The sequence below is a fragment of the Centruroides sculpturatus genome, unplaced genomic scaffold, assembly GCF_000671375.1.
Source record: "Centruroides sculpturatus isolate CEXI.00-Female unplaced genomic scaffold, Cexi_2.0 scaffold445, whole genome shotgun sequence".
Taxonomy (NCBI): Eukaryota; Metazoa; Arthropoda; class Arachnida; order Scorpiones; family Buthidae; genus Centruroides; species Centruroides sculpturatus.
In genome coordinates this window covers 479,843-500,924 of record NW_019384683.1, presented here as the reverse complement: position 1 = coordinate 500,924, position 21,082 = coordinate 479,843, and the positions used below count along the sequence as shown (strand labels likewise).

General features: G+C 31.4%; 1 protein-coding gene across 2 annotated transcripts in view; it reads left to right on the top strand.

Annotated features, from left to right (window-relative positions):
- LOC111627002 (H/ACA ribonucleoprotein complex non-core subunit NAF1-like) overlaps window positions 1–21,082 on the top strand; it is a 47,708-nt gene that overhangs the window by 10,137 nt on the left and 16,489 nt on the right. Inside the window, exons 3-4 of one of the 2 annotated variants that reach the window (XM_023370541.1) lie at window positions 12,690–12,807; window positions 18,420–18,558. In XM_023370541.1, coding sequence (XP_023226309.1) covers window positions 12,690–12,807; window positions 18,420–18,558 — 257 coding nt within the window. The remainder of the gene's footprint in view (window positions 1–12,689; window positions 12,808–18,419; window positions 18,559–21,082) is intronic. The other variant, XM_023370542.1, reaches the window with a different exon arrangement.

Genomic DNA, 21,082 nt, shown 5'->3' with positions numbered 1-21,082 from the left:
TGTTAAGTAACAATGGAAGTGCTAAGTAACAATGGAAGTGTCAACAATGGAAATGCTACGTAACAATGGAATTGTTAAGAGAAAGCGACGTGCAAGACGCAGATGCAGTTTTTTTCGTTTTTGCGGGAAATCGAACATATTTTTAGACCCATCTAAAAATTCTCTAATTAGTCTGGAAACAAGGGGACCCAATTCTTGCATTCTGTGAAAACGGGTAAGGTTTACTGTAACATAATAATCTTTATCTTAGTTATCGTTACTTTTGCCCGAGCAACGCCGGGCCCACCTGCTAGTTTATATATAATTTATATAATACTGTCCAGACGATAGAAATCTCTCCGTAGCGTGGCGCTACGGACGGCGGGAAAGTAGTTGGCTGCCTGATGACGTTTAACATAATTATAGGGGGTTTTTTACTGTTTTTTACAGATACCGTCACAATTTTTTTGCAGTTTTATAGGAATCGTAATTATTGGGACCGTAATTATAGGGGGGTCGACTGTACAAGTTACATGGGTGATTATTACAGGAAATATGGTATATGCAAAAGTTTAACCAATTCTTTAAAATTAGATTCAAGTCACTCTAAAAAAAAATGCAATTTTTAAGGTTAGAAAAATTTTCAAACTTTGAAATTCACCAGATGATCTCTTAATTAAGTGTGAAACTATTGTTAATTGTATTTAAAAAATCAAGGCTTTTTAATGATATACAGTAGACCCACCTATAACACAGTAGATACGTTCCATGTTTTGTAAAATTCATGTTTTACAAGTCCTTAAATACATGAGCCAATCACAGCCTGGCATGTATTCAGTTTACAAACTACAGCTGTTTGAAAGGTTTTCTTCCATAAAATTAATTGATTCTAGACTAATTTGACTCAACATTTCCAAAACATGTATAATTTTTTGGGAATAATCCATATAAACTATGCTATAAACAAAAAATTGTAGGATTACTTACCGAGTGTGCACCGTTCGATGACACCATTGCTTAAGCTTGTTTTCGTTGTGGAGTGACACATCGAACAGCAGGTGTATGTTTCCTGATAAATTATTTTTTTGCGAAAAATTTGCTGAACTTTGGAGACATCATTAACATAAATATAATTTTTCTGGCCATTAAATAATAAATGGTTTTTAGTAGGTCCGCTGCTCATTTAAACTCAACTGTTTGTGCAATATCCACTATTGGTCTAGATTCAACCAATCCTATTGCAACACGAGTCGGCGATGACGTTTTACCATATCATACGAGACTCTTTTAGTGTGTTTATATGAATACAATCACAATTTTTTGCCATTATATACGAATCTGTATTATATGAACCCGTTTTATAGGGGGGTCTACTGTACTGTACAGGATTATTCATTCAATAATAACATTTTAAGTTTTTTGGAATGTCTTTAAATTTAGATTGTTAGGTATACTCCTTATAACTTATAAATCTCTTAGAAAAATTTTATAAGTTATCTATAAAATTTAATTTAATATTTATTTAAATGTTATGATCGTTTAAATGTTAATAGACTTAGATCTAACAACTACTGAGAAATGCATCTAACAAGGAGTACACTTAACAATCTATATTTATAAGAAAAAGATGTTGTTACCTAATTATTTGTGAATCCTGATACTCTTTCTTTATATGCTTCCAAATGGAGTTTTTTCAATTCTCCTTCTCTCATTCTATTGCTACACATTTTGTTTAAAGACGGATTACTATAGTTTCAACAGATAAACACCCTTTTTATTCCAGCATACATGAGTTTAATTTACTGAATGAATGTTTGTGATGAACTTCATGGTTATCTTCAGGCTTCATATCAAAATTGTAGAATGATCAAAATTCAAAACACTGGAGTCTAAAATTGTCTTTTTGAAACATGCTTTTTGGTGGAACTAATTCGTAATTCAAAATGTACTACAAAAATATCTGAGTCCTTTCAGTAACATAACGTTTTAATGAAATATGAACATTTTTGAGCTCTTCCTTAGGTCTGCATCAGATTTAAAGATATAAGTTCTATAATGGAGTATATCAAATGGAACATCTGCAAAATTTAAATTTATATCATTAAAATTTGAATAAATTATGAAAAATTCTACAGAATTTGAATTTAAATTGCAGTGGCGTGTCATCATTGGAAGCGGTGGATGTTCCACTTCCCTTGTATTTTCTAAAAAATAAATACATATTAATTTTTATTATATGAAAATAATTGCACAATATTTTATTATAACCACATTCTGTATCTTATTACAAATTTCTATACTACATGTGAAAAAAAAAAGATAAGATTGCTATTGTATATTCGAATATTAGTGGCGGAGTGGAAGCACTGTACAGTGGGTGATCAGTTAACGAACATAATCTGTTCCAAGACTTTGTTCACTATCCGAATTGTTCGTTAACCGATTATCGATTTACCATAGGTTTCTATGGGAATTTGATTGATTCGTTCTGGAGACCCCCAAAAATAAAAAAATATATACTTTCTTACTACGTTTATTCATATGTAATAATAAAAATACATATACAATATACACGGTCTTGTATTTTCATTAGTCATGTTTTTTCCGTTTGTGGGGGTTAAAGAATCTGTCCAATTTCGATTGCTTTTCTGTCTTCTTCATGATTTTTCAGAAGTAATTAATAGCATTGTAATTGTAGCAATTCCTAGGCCTTTAACCTTAACCTGGTTTGAATGCCATTTTAAGACCGTTGTTCTGGCATCCTCCCACTTCTTCAAAAGATCTTTAATAGCAGATATTGGCATAAATCTGCATTTTCAGAAGAAAACGTAAAAGAATTGTTTCTGTCAGAAATATAAAAGGCTGGAATTACAAGGGAGAGTTTCAAAGTTTGGGGGGAATACTATCCGATCAGTATATACTGGGTTGAACGTCGATGTCGACGTCTCGCGCTCCGAAAAGTTTCGAATTGTTGCCTGAAGACAAAGGAAGACCAATCGGTATTCGTTATTTTACGTTGCTTCTTCTTGTGTTTGTTCAGTGAAGTGTTCGTTATCCGAACATGTGTTCGTTGTCCGATCATAAAAATCTTTTGAGAAAGTGTTTGTTATCCGATTTGTTCGTTAACCCAGGGATGCACAACCTTTTCTGAAGAAGGGCCAAATTAGAATTAAGTTTACTGACTGGGGGCCAGACCTCCAAGTGATTAATGCGATGGCTGAGATTGGATGCTAGCGGCAATCTTCTTGATGTCTAGCATAATGGCAGATGTTGAAACAACCAGCAGATTTTCCAAATTCTCGTTGGTTAACCTGTNCATCGGAAATGACGTTCTAACATCATTTTAAAATATTCGATATCTAAACCAGAAAGTGTTAGCTAGAAATAGACTTATTTATAGAACAATCCCCCATTTCTCACCTCAGGGAAAGTCATAAAACAGTTGGGTGCTAATGACTTTGTGAAAGGGAAAAAGTTCTACACTTAGAAACTTCGAAAGAAGGGATTTGGCCTGTACCGCCCGCGGGCCGCATAAACATTGATAGGGGGCCGTATGTGGCCCGCGGGCCGCAGGTTGTGCACCCCTGGTTAACCGATCACCCACTGTATTGTCAGCATCCAAAAAGCCAGATTTGCGCATGCGCTTTACAGAGCACCAACCTCACCCGGTTTAGCTGGTGGAAGCCTAGGACTTTGGGTGACACGTATATCGCATCCAATTCTATCCAAGACTGGTTCCGGGCTGTTAGCCGCCTGCCTGCTAGATATTTGGCCGCCCTCGCCTGATTACGTGAATCACGAGTAGATTTATAACTTAACCCAACCGATAAAAATTTACCTGTATGTTTTTATCATAGTTCTGTATAGTTGACAGGAGTTTTAAAAAATCCATTAAAATATTTGATATTTTTATTCTGCTCTCCCATTTTATATTACTCATGGATTTCAATGTTAAACCAGTGATATTACGATTTCATATATCTTTATTGATTTCGACATCTTTAAGGGGATGTAGAAAAAAACGTGTACAATTCTTGTTTAATATTAAAAAATTAACTCTTACTTTGACAGCATCATTTACAACTAAATTTAATGAATGAGAGAGATGCACAAGCAGAAAAGAAAAAGCTCTAGAATTTATTTTCCTTAAATTTATGATTTATGTATCTGTTTGTCATAAAAATTTGTCTTTCCACTTTTTTCCCGAGACTATAAATATTCGAGCACAAAGTAACTGGTTTCGACTTATTTCTACTTAAAAAGTAGTAAAATAATTCAGTGATTAGGGAATTGGGGATGTAAACAAAACCCTGATGAAAGAGCCAAAATTTTACTTAAACGAAAGCTTAACTGAACCATCTCTAGCCGAGTACAGTAGAGACTGATTTCTTTGTATTATTAATGTAATAAAGACAGAAATTTTTCCAGTTCAACGAGAGTGGCCGAAAAGTTGTAAATTTTGGAAGTTTCCATGGACACCTGGTCCTAAAACGAATTAGTTAGAAAACAAATGATGGACAATCTATTAAGTTTAACATATTTAGATTTTTACAGCCATGGTGAGAAACGTTTAAAATTTACAACCCTATCGCGTCCTTTGAGATATACTAGTGATGTGACAAAAGAGGCATTTGACGTTTATCGGTATTGTCACCCTCGGGATTTGGCAGCCCACATGCATGCACGCACCGCACACCTAGCAGGATCGTCTCTGATTCCACTCATAGGGAACTATTTGACAAGTGGTTAAGATTTAAAAAGTAAAGAAGATTTTATGTTATTTTTATGTATGTTTCTTTACAAAGCTATATTTAATTATAATTTTCTTTAAAAGTATATTCATAAAATTGATTTTATACCAGATATGTATATCCACCACACATTTTATTTCACCAAGTAAGTTTTTATAATTTTTAGTGATGTAACGAATATTCGGTTACTATTTGGTATTCGGCCGAATGCTGAATACTTAAAAATGGGAGTAAGAAATAACAAAAACACAGTAAATTAATCATTTTAGTATTTAGATTTAATGTTATTGGGTTGGTGTTGTTTGTTTATATTTATTTATAACTTATAACAAAATAAAAAAAAATAATATTAGTCACTTGTATTCACAATTTATAATTCAAAGATCAGCTCACGTACACACCTATTCGTTCAAGAATCGTCGTACATCTGAGGGTCTGACCCTGCCTAGATTTCTTTTTAAGCGCTCGTCTTTGCTCTTCTCTTTCTCTTTCCTCTATCGCTCTAGTCCACGTATGCCTATGCATACATCATAATACAAGCTCACGATACTTTCAATTCGTCACTTTTCCGTCGCAGATTTTCCATTTTACAATTACATGACTCATAGCCTGGTGATAACAGAAAACAGATAGATAGGACGTCGGTATAAGTCACAGTTATGATTTCACAGGTTCAAGACAGCTTGGTAGCCCAAACGGCCCCAGGCTTTTGCCCGTGACTTTCATTACAAGCATTTAGCTTTCCGAAGTCTATGACAACAATTGTTTGGCATTGACGGCCACAAATTTCGCACCAATAAGCTGCCTCGACTTGTTCGATTATGTTATCAACTCAATTTCATATTTATTTTCACATTTTCACTTTGCGGTCCTTCTCTGTTCTTTTTCCATTATTTATACATGTAGGTCATTTCATTGTTATCCACATTTGATATCATCATTTATCACATACTGCCATGACGCTCTTGTCTGTCTGCTACAACTGTCAAGAATTAATTAATTAACATGATAGACGAAGCGTGGTGACAGCGGGCAATAGAGAGCAGGGTCCTTGCCATAATGCGGTTTGAGTGCCAATTTTCGTACGTGCGTTAACCAAGCCGAATAGTTTGGCTGAATATTCAGCTATTCGGCCACGCTCCTGGCTGAATATTCGGTATTCAGCCTGAGGCCAAATATACTATTCGTTGCAACACTAATAATTTTATTTTTAATTGTTGCTCTTATATCGTGGCTAGTGATTTAGAATGTAATTGCGATATTGAAAATTTATTTTTAAAAAGTTTTGGCTCAAGATCATATAATGAAAAAGAAAACATTATTAATTTAAAAGAGAAAGGCCAATGCCTAAGTTAAATATAAACACTTCAATAAAAAAATTTGTTCTCATTTTCATGATAAAATGGCTCTGTTTTTCGCTTTCACCAGTGAATTGCGCTCAGTGTGAACTAAGCTTTAGAGATCTCTATGACGACAATGCTATTAATTACTTCTGAAAAATCCTGAAGAGAGAAAAGCAATTGACATTGGACAGATTCTTTAATGCCCCACAAACAGAAAAAACATGACTGATAAAAATTCAAGACTGCATATACAGTAATACCCCGAACTTATGCGATAGGTGGGACCGAGTGATAACCGCGTAAGTTGAATTCACGTAAGTCTGGGTATAATTTCACAATTTGTGTAAAATCCAAGTCGGATGTATGTAAGCTAATAAATGTCTTTTGATTTGTTCACAGTTACAAGAAATCGTCACCACATAGAGTCTCTCAAGTCTCCGTAGATATAACAAACACAGAAATAAATAACACAAAATAAATTGTAGCTATGCGTCGATTCCATGTGACACGTCTGAACATATAAGCTGAACAATAGTGTGTGGGGAGTGAGTAATCAAGGGTTGCATGGCGCTCAAACAAAAGACGAATCGACAAGATTTGAAAATCGCATAACTCCAGGTTCGCGTAAGTTGGGGTAGCATAAGTCGAGGTATTACTGTATATGTATTTTTATTATTATATATACAATAAATAAACATAGTAAGAAAGTATATAATTTTTTATTTTTAGGGGTTTCCAGAACAGATTAATTAAGTTCCCATAAAAACCTATGGTAAATTGATAATCAGTTAATGAAGAATCGGATAGAGAACACATTCTTGGAATGAATTATGTTCATTAGCCAATTATCCACTGTAGTGCATTTTGTGTTAGAAAACAGTTCATTTTGCAGAGAATTTTTCTCTTTATTCATAATTCAAACTGTGGAACTTTACATAGAATCATTACAATTCTTAAATGATGGTTTTATACATTGATTAATATAGTCATGACATATGAAATGTTCAATCACAGATTCATGCAGATGATGCAAACAAACAATATGATCATATAAGACTAGTATTATTTTTTTTTTGAAAGTAGATAGGCTTATGTATGCAGTTTATTCACAGCTGATAGATTTCAGATAAACAATAGGATAAAAAAGAATATTTAAGGAATGCCAATAATTCTAATTGGAAAACTTGTAAATTAAGAGAGTGTATAATAACTACTATATATCAATAATTTAATATTAGAAAATAATTGAATTCTGACAATAAATTAAATTACTGATTAGAAGTGTTTAGTGGATCTGATTTGCCATCAATAAGTTTGAATCCATTATGTCAATGTGACTAGCTGTAAATACAGAATGATTATAATTGAACTGAATCAGCCAATTGCAGAGACAACATTTAGATGCCAACAATGATTTAGAGATTGAGTAGATAGTGGTTCAGAAAAATTTCATTGTAGAGACAGTGTTTCTCGCTTGCCACAGTTTAGACAGCGATTAGAAACAAGTTATTTGACCTACTTTCTAGACTTGATAAAGCCTGAAGAGTCCAGGAGGGGCAACGAAAACGTTCACGATTTTAATAATAGAAGCACTCTGGTTAAAAGGTTTGAGGAATATTTTATTTCTAAACTCCCTTGATAGCAGGTTTACACACCATTTTACTTGAGTATAAGTTGCCATGTTCATTTATTGGTTACAAAGTTTGTGTTATAATGGATATTGTTCATTTAATAAATATTGTAAATGGGACAAATCAAAAAAATTATTCATCTCAACAGTTATGAAGAGAGAGAGGGTAATATGAAATCAAAATAGTCCTTTTGAAATCTATTCCAAAGACAAATTTTGAATTTGATATAGATTTTCTAAATCTGGATTTGTTCGTATTTTAAATTGTATTGACGACAAAATTAATCATCTAGATGGAAGAGGATTGCCATTAACTACCGAACAACAGTTATTGATGGCATCATGATTTTATGCCACCAGAAGTTTTCAGAGGGTAGCCGGTGATCTTACCAGAGTTCATGTCTGTACTGTATGCAGGTATCTATCAAACTACCGTTAAATAAATTTAAAAAATTCTTTGTATAGTAATAGAGACGTTTATAATAAGAATAAGGTCTTATTGTGAGCAGACCAACAAGAAACAAGGAAGAAAATTCATTCTGTATCATCTCCCATGCAGTTTTTTTCATCCCCAGAATATGATTGTTGTAACCTTTCTCCTCAACTGCAGGTTAATTTTTTATAATTTTCGCCAGGACACTTTTCTCTTCTTCGGAAAAATTCTGGCATGATTTAAACATGTTGTTCGTCACGATTTTTCTGATGTCATAAACGAATGTCCCGATTGGTTAAATGACTCCTGAGAGAGGGGAGTAACAGCAAAGAAAGTAATAGCCAACGTTTTGCCATGGTTCATTTAAATGGCATTCAGAAATAGACAATCGTTGTCTTTGCAACACATTTTAAACTGCAGTCAGCTAATGTCTAAATGCTGTTTGGCTGTTAAACGTCATTTAACGTAAACTCTGTCTCTACAATTGGCTGAATGTGTTTAGGTAGTCTCTGTGTAGAAAGAATTGTTGGACCAAATCAACCAAATTTAGTGTGCTTGCTTACTTGACTATGGAAAGTTTGATTTTGCAGATAAAAAGTTTAGTTTCAAAATTTTTCTATGGAAAATTTAGTACTAATGTCACTGTAATTTGCATATTAGGTAGATTATGAAAGAAATTTAGGCAATACGGAGAAATTGAGATACAAAATGAAATGACTTTATTTCAATTTAGTGTGGTGATTATAAAATCTGTGACTTTTAACTCTCCCTAGGTTACAATGTTGCATGTGGTATGTTTTACACATCAAATTTTACACATGGAAATGTTCAAGTAACAATAAATAAGACTAATGGTTCTACTGTATGTGTTATCCATCTCACTGTTTTAAAGCATGCATTTGATGAACAATACACTTAACATACCACTCACCAAATAAACCATCACCAGTTCATAACAAAACAGGAAAATTCTTACTACAAATGTTTTTTGTCTATGTGAAATAGACATCTTCAGGTATTAACAATATTGAACAAATGGCTCGTAAAATAGAATGTTTTTTAAAAGTTCAGATTAATTACATAATTCGAATATGTTGTGTTAAACATTTTTTGGATATCACCATCAAAATGGAGCATGGTCATCTTTCCACCTGTGTTTTCCATAAGGAGTCATATACACCTCTATTTATATCTAACCATTCACATGACCCTTACTGTTACAAAGTCTCTGCTTTTCGATCTTTGGTAAAAAGGGTGCACACACATTGTTTGGAGCAAACTGAAAAGGAAAATGAATTGTCGTGAATCAAGGCCCTTACAACACAACATCGATACCCATCCTCTTTGGTCAAGCATCTCATAAAGCAATATATAAATAAAAGGGAGAGGACCATTTTGCAAGACGAACGAATGAGGATTATCACATACAAACACTTTCTAATATATATATATATATAGAGAGAGAGAGAGAAATTGCAAAGACCACTAAAGTGCACATAACATATTGATGCTCTCCAACAGTCTGCTCTTTCATCAGAAATGATAAAAACCATATAGATGACTCATACTCTCCAGGGATTTATGCAGTACCTCTTTACGATGAACAACTGCTCATTAACATACATTAGAGCAATGGCCAAAGGTCTCACCATGAGCATGAAAGAATATGAATACTCCACAAGAAAAAAGCTGACTACTATGGCATTAGCAACATATGAGAGTTATGAAGAAGTTCAGGTTGAACTACATAATGCTATATTGTTTCACAGAGTATCAGAGAAGGCACAACTCAAATACCTTGAATCGCTTGAGATCTATTGGGCAATTAAACAGGGAGTTGCTATTAACTTCAAGGAAACGGACACGCTTTCCACAGCATGGCGCGCCATTTTTGATCTAGATTCCAAGGACAGAAACTTGCATTAAGGATAATTTAAATTACGGAGGATATTCACATCATAACTTACTTGAAATTAATTGATTATTTATTTGAATATGCTTCAAATATTTTACATATGTTTAAATTTTAATGCAATGTATTCAAATTACGTAATTAATCCAAACTTTTAAAAAACATTTTATTTTACGAGATGTCTGTTTGATATTGTTAATACCTGAAGATGTCTATTTCACATAGATGAAAATGTTTGTAGTAAAAATTTTTCTGTTGTAAGTTCAAAGTGAAAGATATTGGACTCGTTTCTTGCTTATTTTTCTGTTTTGTTATGAACTGGTGATGGTTTATTTGGTGAGTGGTATATTAACAATTACCCAGTTTTTAAATTATGTTGAAAACATACTTAACAGCAGAATGTAACTGACATGGGTGCAGTTGCCTCATATATAGCAAAATTCTGTTTTTAAGGTAGCTAAGTTAGGAATGTCTTCAAGGATCTTCAAGAATCCCTATAATCAAAACTCCCAAGGGATTTTTCCATGAATTTCAAAGAAGTTTGATGATCATGGTGGCAGTGCTATTAGCAATAATTGTCCGATCGTGAGTGCATTTAAATTTGAAGAGTAAAAGTGATTTCAAGTTGCAAATTATGCAGTCCTAAATGTTTTTATTTTAATCCAGAAAATAGTTTTAGACTAATTAAATGATGCTCTTTAACTTTGTCATTGGAACTTTTATGTTACTTCTTCTCATTAAAAAGTTACAACATAAATGACCTTGAAATTCTCTATCAAGGTCATTCCATTTGATTCTCCATGCATGATTTCCTATGTAAATTACATTAACAAAATTAATATAACATCAGTACTTTTGGAATGAAAAGTGTGAAAGGAACTTTTGAGTCACCCTGTATATTGATAAACAAGGCCTCCATTTTTTAAAAGTACTTTGGGAAGAGGTAGAATAATGTGGCCAGTTTTAAAAAAATAGTGAAATCATTTGTTTTGATCATAAACTACATATTCATTTTTCCTCCTATTTACTGTCTAGAGTGATGGACTTTTTTAACATTCAGTCCATTTTTGCATTCAATGCATGAAAAACTCTGATTTCTCCTTGATCTATTCCATTTTAGCAACTTAAAGTTCAACATATAATGAAAATCATTAAACTTTTGATGCACATGTAATTTGAGAGCAATCAGAAATCTGATGGTGCCTGATCTGGGCTGTAAGATAGTTAGAATAACCTGTATCTTTAGATTCTGCTGTTTTCTTACTGTAGTGTTTGTTGTCTTGCATTATTATGGTGCAAGAAAAATTGATTTCTTCTGCTCTTTGTGAATATTCACAGAGTAAGGGCTCATAAGTCTCTTGAGTGCTCATAGGATTTCACAATATGTAACCCTCCAATACTAAAAATTTAGCTACTGATCACTGCTTTGTATTGAATGAAAAAGATGAGTTTATGTTTAACTTGCATGATACATAAACACTGAACACTGAATGGATACTAAATGGTAGTGGAAAATGTTTATATCTCCATACTGCAGTAGACCTTATATACCAGTTAACTATGCATATATAGCCCAGCAGTAATGTATATAGTTGTACTTGTTTTAACGGCATTGATGATAAATAGAATAACAGTTTTTAGTGTTTTCAATATTAATATTAGCATAGCATTTAACTTTCTTTGACTCCTTATTTTTTTAATTATTTACTGTTAAGAAAGTTTATAGCATCATTTTTTCATTTAACACCTACAGCCATATGTTCTTTGCATTTCCTTGTTACATCTCTTTTAAAAAAACTAACAGTTTTTGTGCTTATCTTTTGAAAAGTATGATTATTTCTCAATTAACATACTTTTTGCAAACGAACCTGATGATAACTTCCAATAAAGATTTTGACAAGTTCATTTATAAAAACTAAGAGTGACCATAAGAAAAAATTATCAAAATATTTAAAAAAACATCAAGCATATAAGAATTGAAATAAATTATAAAGATATAAATCAACTACTTCATGTATTTCTGGCACAATATTATTATCAATACTAAAATGCTTATTTCGGAAAGCCAAAATTTTAATTGAAGAAGAAATGTTTTCATCTTGATCCAGGACAACTTCAGCTTACAATTCATAAAAACAAATATAAGGAATATTTTTATTCCTTATATTTGTATAGCCATACAATTGAAGAAGAAAAGTTTCATTCTGATCCAAGATAACAAATATAAAATATATAAGGAATACTTATATTCCTTATATTTGTTGTTATAAAATATTCCTTATATATTTTATATTTGTTATCTTGGATCAGAATGAAACTTTTCTTTTTCAATTAAAGATTTGGTTTCCTGAAATAAGACTTTTAGTATCAATAATGACATAAATATTTTGTGATTGACAAAATGAATAACTATATACAATTTGTATATAGTTTTCAGTCATTCATTTTGTCAAATTGCTTTATATTTTATTAAGAAAGACTGATTTCTAAGCACATAAAGATATAATTAACAATTGGTTTATATTTATAATTTATAATTTGAATAAAACTGAAGTTACTAATTTCATTTATTGTAAAGAAACAATAGATTTGATGATAATCTAATTTATAATAATTATAAATTTTAAAAATAATTTTTTAGGTATTTTTTACAATGACAAATGAGAAACAACAGCCTCAAACTGAAAATGCATCTGCAGTTACTGAAGACTTGCTTTCAGGTAATAATTCAGAAGCATCTTCACCAAAACCAATACAATGTAAGTATTTTCTATTAAATATATTCTATTTTCTATTAGAGATATATTAAATTAAATTTAATTTAAACAGTCAGTGTGGAATTGCATATTTTTATGTGCAATTCCACACTGACTTTGGAGTAATCCTAAACAACAATCCCTATTAAATTTTGACAATTACATACATCTCTGCTAAAGTGGACATTTAAAGTCCTGAAACAATAATATGTATCAATTTGATTTAATAATAAATATATTTTGGTCAAATTTTGTGTAAACTCCCTGCCTACTTATAGGTACTGAAAAATGTACTAACTAATCTCAGAAAGAAGTTAAGGTTTGCTAAAATTTTATTATCCCCAAACTATTTTTTTATGACATACTTCAAAAAATTAAAGAAATTACATATTAACACTAATTTGTATTTTATTTCTGTTTTTATATACAGTACAGCAATAATATGATTTAATATTATTTTAATTACATTTTTTATAACTTTTCTTTATTGAATAACAGGATTCTTATCCTTTCTACCTGTTTTAATTTCATGGCCATGCTTATCTGTCAAGTTAAATACATAATTTTGAATATTAGACCAGAGAAATTTTTCTAGTATTAGACTGGGCAGTATACTGATGTGATTACCACAACCTTAAAAAATTGGATATTTTTGTAGATGTGGTAAAAACAAATTATGTATTGTTTTCAATATTTGTGAGTTGTGTAGCAAGTGTTCTATAGCCTTGCATGCTGCATATTCGTCTCTTAAGAGAATAAGAAATTTTGCTTTGGCTAGCTATCTTAATCCACCTTGATCTTTTCTATTGATGAGGGCCAGTAAAAGAGAGGTGGACTGTGGGACAGAGATAGTTCATAAGCATTTTTTGCAGTCTACCTTTTCTTCAATAATTCTCATAATATATACAGTAAGCAGTACTAGCTGAATTAATGCTTATTTGAGCATATTTTGAAGGTTTGCATTCTACATACTTAACCTCCTTTTCTAGTAATTTTAGTTCATTTAGGCTTGGTTTAGTAGAAAATGAATTAGGGATAGAAGCTCTGCTGATGCTACTACTAGTTAGCCAAAAGTTTAATCAATATTAACTCTTTTATATTTAAAATTAAAAAGCAGGCAAATTTATAAAAAAAAATTAATAAAAGTACTAGAAAAATTAAGAGAAATTTAAATTTGATTATCTTTTGTGAAACAATTTTTAGTGCTGTTTCACGTTTTTAAAAATCATTTAAAAGTTGTTTTGAAATTTTCAAATTGTAAATCAAATAAAATTTTAAATTTACATTATTTTTGTGTGGTGGTGACAGAACATTTTGCTTTTAATATATATACAGATAGGTGAGTGAACTACTTGTTTTGCTTGCTGACATCCAGACAGTACAAGTTGGTTTGGTATTGCCTGCTAGGGGGTCTTAACAATTCCAGTTGTTAATATTTTATGCATTGATTGGATAATGCTAGTGGCATTTGTCTAATCATTGCTACTTGCAAGTTTTCTTCCTGCTTACAGCTCTGATTCATGCTTTTTTCTTTTTTAGATAGAAACTAAGACCCAGCAACATATTTTTCTTTTCAGTGCAATATGTAACACAACAGTGTATCATTTTAATCACTAAAAGTAAAAACTGTCTACAATTTTATAGAAATATTCCTATTTTATCAAACTTACATACAACTTTGCAAATGACAAATTGATAACAGGAGGGTATGCAGCACCTCTAGCAGAGAAAAATCACAAAAGTGATGAGAAGGAATGGAGAGTAATGGGAAGGCTTGTTCATTCTTCATAGGTTATGGTCAAACTAAGCAGCTTGATTGCTAACTATATGCCATCACAGACCAACCATATGTCTTTAGTACATCACTAGTTGTGGAAAGCTTAATTTTTAGAGATATATGCAAATTAATTTCCATGACATTATATATTTAGCCAATTAGAATTCCCAAACTTTGCTTTTGCTGAATAATACATACTTTGTCTTCTTCAAGTTGGTACAGGCATTAGAATCCAGTGAAGATTAATTTTTATTAGCTGTAACTGCAACTATTAATGCAGTTGGAGACAAAGCTACTCATAGAAGACAAAGAGAGTTGAATTGAAAATGGATTCAGTCCTGAGAAGAATGAGGAAATATGAATATTTTAGTGGAAGAACTATGCCTTAAAGACAGCTGTCAGAAAACTTTCTTCATCTAAACTCCACTTTTCTCAATTGTAAACAACTTCAGCCATTGAAAATACATGGAACAAACTAAATCGTCTTCAAACTTCTGTTATGTTTAATCACCAGAAATAAACAGTCTTTTTTTACAGAAATGATCTTTTATTAGAGGCTCTGCCTATGTAAAAATATGTAAAACGGTTTAAAACATTCTGCCAATAATTAAAAATACACTTTCAGTTAAAATGGCTGACAGTATTTTACACATTAAAAATACATGGAAACATAGTTTAATTGAAGCTATGTATTTTTAATTATTAGCTTATTGTCACAGAATGTTTTGTTTATTTTTATAGAGCATAACCTCTAATAAAAGGTCATCTCTATAAGTGAAGATTACTTGTAGGTTGTGATTGGACATAATGGAAGCATGAATATGATTTATTTTTTCCATGTATTTTTAATATGTAAAATACCATCGGCCAGTTTAATTGGAACTTCAGCCATGTTTACATTCATGTTACATGTTTCTCAATGTGATTCTTCAAATTTTTTATGGTAAATTCAGCTCTGTATATCTGTTGCACCTTTGTTGATACAGAAATCTAACTAGACAGATATCTCTTTTCTTGCCAGCTATGCCTTTTTTTATGTACTTTTGATGATTTCCAATGACAACATGTGGACATATTGCAGACAAACTATCTCATCACAAATGTCATCAGCAACTGGGTCTCACCAATATTGCCTAATTTGCTACCAGCCTAACACAGGAGTGGGCAACTTGTTTTAAATAGTGGGCTGAATAAAATCTTTCTAAGATACATGCAGATTAAATTTTCATGATTTGTAGAATTATTTTTTATCATTTTAAAGTGATTTATAATGGAAAAATTGTCATAAACAGTTTCATACTAATTATTGTCATATTTATACATGTTCATACATATACAGTGGGACCTCGTACTTTGAATGATTAACTTTAAACATTTCAGAGTTTGAACACTAAATTTGACAAAAATTTGCCTCAGATTTTGAAGGATGCTTCAGAGTTTGAACTGTGTATGCATGAAAAAAATGTGCTAAAACCATAAACACAAGTCATCTATGCTATCAGTACTTCTTTTGTTTCACTTTTGGTATGTTTGGTTATATATATAATGTGTTTTTTGTCAACATCTTTTGAATGCTCGTTACATTGTATATCTGTTAGTTCAAAATTTTGTCAACAGAACTTTTAAACCATATTTGCATATCCAAAGTTTAGGAGCATCTTCTGCCATACACATTACAAACCTTTTTCACTGTTTGTATGGTATTATATTCTTTCTGAAATTTGTAAAGAGTAGCATGTCAGATATGCTTTTTATCTCAAGACATTTTGACTCTATTTTATTGATGAGACTATGTCTTGTCTCTAAAAATGTGTTGCTGTCAATGGCTGTACACATACACCTTAGAGGTATGAAAGAGTACATGTCAGGAGTAATTTGGCACAGAGTATTTGGTACCCAAATAATCTGCACATAAAATAAACCAGACTTGTAGGTAGTCAGGGGACTGAGAACTGGGTCAAAAGAAGATACAAAATGCTGAGACTGTTTCTACAAACAGGTGCGAGTGCAAGATTTGCACATGCATTGCTCGTGCTCTCCAAGTCAGTCTCATACCAAAAATGGATTTGCCATTTTACTTGTTCAAACAAAATATGAAGTATAACAAAGAATACAATATACAGTTTAAGACTAAACAATAATGAGTCTCTTGATGTCCTTTCTCACACCTCAGAAAATAACAGTCTTACAACAGAGTTGACATTTTTTCAGAGTAATTATTAGGGTATATAATTTTAACATTAAATAATGTGAATTTGCAGTTTTAAGTTATCAAGATAGGTGTTGTTCAGGGTCGGGAATGTTTATCTGAGCAAAAACCTAAACATCGATTTTCTTAAAAACTAATTGTACTGTATATATATATTTTTTGAAAAGATATGCTACATTGATCATGAAATACACAACTGATTTCATTTTAGAAATCTCTAAGGGTAATAGAGCATTTTGAAACCAACTGAATAAAGTGGTGAATAATCTGCCAAGTGTTGAATAATGTCACCATAGTGTGTCTGTAAAAAAGCAAGGTAATAGAGCAGTTAATAGCAGATAATTCACTTTCCATTATTTCTTATGGGAAAAATTGCTTCGGACTTCAAATGCCCTTCTGAAATGAATTAAGTTTGAGGTACGAGGCACCACTGTAATTAATTTTATTAATAAGAAAAAACCATAAAAATTTAAGATATTTTGTTTACAGTAATACCCCGAACTTACGCGATAGGTGGGACCGAGCGATAATCGTGTAAGTCAGGGTATAATTTCGCAATTTGTGTAAAATCCAAGTTGGAGGTATGTAAGCTAATAAATGTTCTCGTTAATCTTATCTCATCTTTTGATTTATTCACAGTTACAAGAAATCACCACGTAGAGTCTCTCAAGTCTCCGTAGATATAAAATACACAGAAATAAATAACACAAAATAAATTGTAGCTATGCGTCAATTCCGTGCGACACGTCCGAACATGTAAGCTAAACAATAGTGTGGGGGAGTGAGTAATCAAGAGTTGCCTGGCGCTCAAACAAAAGACAATTCGATGAGATTTGAAAATTGCGTAACTCTGGGTTCGCGTAAGTTGAGGTATTACTGTATTTACTTGCTTGAACAAACGTTTTCATAGCTCTATCAAGAACTGCTTCAGGTTCAAAATGTTCTAATATTGGAATGCCCAGAGTTCAAATATTAACTGTCACTTAGTTTCACCGTTTGAATTATTTGATGCAAATTAATTTGGCTATTTATATTCTACTCCGTTATATAGGTCCACCTTCTGCATATTAATATTTTATCGCAGAATTCTATGAATAAGATGTCAGTATTGTTGAGGATCCTTCTGATACGTATATTGCCATGCATATGATATAGTGTTGTTGTCTTTATAGTTTATACAGTTCCCCACTCTACTTGCTTTGTATATTTCTAATTTTTCCAATTTCCTTATATGGCCAGTTTGGAATGATTTCTTTATAAGGGTAGCATTCTCTAGGTCTGCATGTATATCCTGATCTGACGCATATGTTGCCAGTGCTGCCATGTTGTTACCTCTGTCTAAATATTTATGTAATTTATCTGTTTATTGACACTTACCGTTTTATTTTCAATTACATTAATTAATTATCTATTAATTGTCATCAATTTATAATTTTTTCGCATCTTTCACGAAATAAAAACCATTGAAAATACAATATTTCGTAGTTAAAATTTAAATCTTTTATTCAATGGAGGAATACAATTTAACATTTTTTCTTAATTACAGTACTTAATAGTGAATATTTTCATTACCTAATTACATAAATTTATAATAAATAATTTGCATAAAAAGTATAATTTATTTTTTAGGTGAAATCCAAGACAGTACAAGTTGTAGAGAAGTCTGGTCCTGTGATAGTGAAGGAGATAGTTCATCATCACAGTCAAGTTCGTTTGAATCGACTTTGGATAGCTCTGATGACAACAGCAGCAGTAGTGTTGAAGAAAGGTAAATAAATAAAGAATATATTATGAATTAAATTTATAATTTTAAGACATTATTTCATTTCACTTTACTTTTTTCCAAATATATTGAAGAATTGCAATATGTTTATATAAACTGATGTGGCTACACGCCATATTTTAAACTGTATATATATATATATCTTCACTTCACCTTCGTCTGTCCTATTTGTTTACTCTTCTATAATCTTATCGTCTTCCCATTAACTTTAGTGTGTGGGTGAACTGAGATGAAAGGAACGAATGGGAGGCTTTTGAGAGGGGACATGAGTGGACTAAGGTGAGGGGAGGAACGAGGGGGGGTTAAGAAGGGGGAGAATGAAGGGAGTGAGTGGAGAGGAAAAACGAGGGCAGATTGGAAGTGAAGGCAGAAGGGAAAGGACGGGAGATGGAGAGGAAGGAAGTGGATAGGGGAGATCGTAAGGAAAGCCTCCCCTGTAAGTTGGACATTGTATGGTGAGATGAGAAATAGAGAACTTTAGAACAAGAGGAAGAAAAAGGAACTTAAATGAGAGGAACCAGATGGATCGCCCCTTTTGGATTAATATCTCAGTGTGAAACAAGAATTGAGTGAATCAGCCCCTTTCCCCCCAGACCGACGAGAAGCCTCATCCATGATCCCACACAATTCAACCTGCATCATCAAGTTTTGGGTACCCTCTTTCCTTATTCTTTTCTTTTACCTTCTAAATCTTCGAATAAGCCGGCTACGTTCGATTAGTTTAAGTAGTACAGTAGTAGGAACCTAGTATTAAGTAAGATAACTTTAGTTAATCGGATGTTCGGTTCGGAAAAAGGGACAACTAGAATTGTTGGTATCCTATGAAATCCTGTATTTGAACTAGCGAGTTAATAAATAATTGTGTTTTATGTTATCTAATCTGGGTTGTGTGCCTTTATATAACTCGCAGAAATCACACTGAATACAATAGACTGCTGCAGTCTGAGATAAGTTTTCTTTCAGGAGTTTAAATAACTAATTTTATTTATCCAATTAAAACAATTTAAGCTTTTCAATTTAATTAATGAATTTTTGTGAAAATAAGCTAACTTTATTTTGAAAATACTTTATTGATCAGATTCAAAAACAATCAAAATTTTTAATACTATAGTCTTACTATTTTCATATTATGGCATGAAGATTTTGAATCTGAATATCATATTTTTATGTAGTCATTTTAATTAACAGCTGATATAGAACTAATAAGATTATAGATTAATGTTTATAAATATAATACATTGATTAATAATATAATTTTTACAATATATAAATATTCAACAAACGTTTTAAGATCTCTGACATTACTGATTTATTGCTTGTTTTTTCTTAATGGAGAAAAACCTAGAAACAATGTCTGTTTCAGCACAAATTCTGATTAGATTTTTATTTATCTTTCCAATGGAATTGATAAACTTACATATGTAAAGTATTGTATGTACCTTTAGCAAAAGGATGAAGGAACATAGAGAGGCCTTTTCTTTGTCAAGAAAGAGTAAAATTATTACAGCACTGATGATTGTTCACAAATAAAAATGTTAAAGTTAAATGGAAACAAGTAGAAATTGTGATATCTATTACACCTTAAAGTATCTTTTGTGGTTTGCAGAAAAACTGGTTACTATAGTCAATCCTGATAAGTTGTTGAATAAGAGAGGAAATATGTTGTATGTTTATAGTACTAAAATATAAAAACATTTTAAATGAAAGTGGTATTGTATATTTGAAATTTTTTATACAACATATCTTAGTGTCAGAGATATTGTACACCTCTTTTCTGTTTAATTTTTTATTTTACTTAGTTTTTAGTTTATTTCTGTTTTTTGTTTCCATTACTGTTCATAATTTTTAAAGTACATATTTAGAATTTGATTTTAAATATTAAAAAATAATNAAAATAATTTTATTATTAACATTAAAATTATTTTATATTTAATTTTTTTCAAAATTTGTAATCTTTTAAACAGAATTTCATCAGAAGTTATTTCTCAAGTATGAAGAGAGAATTGTTAGACCTGTGGGCCAATTACCTGCCTTAACCAATCATGTAATGTGAATCAACTTTAATTCAAGATTTAAAATTAAAATCTGCATATAATCCATCTCATCACACAACCCAAATCTCCTTTCAAATACAGGCAATCTGCAGGTTATCCATAGAAACTGTAGTATATTGTTTATGAAACTTATATTTATGCAGTCTTCTTTATTTTTTAAAAATAACAATTGGTCTGATGATGAATCATCTTTCAACAATTTAACCTAATAATTTTTCAAAAGTCCTTATTTAATTTATTCATAAATGATTTAAATTGAAGTTTTGGGATTACAACTGTAGTAGATTCTCAATAAGTTAAACTTTCTTACCTTGAAATTTTCACTAACTAGAACTTTTTGTCTCAACTTCACTTCCAGAGACTCAATGCATTCCGTGTTTCTGTTGGTTTTGAGATCAAATTTTGTTAAATTGAAATTTAAGATGCAGCAAGTTTATTTTACCTCTGATTTTTTA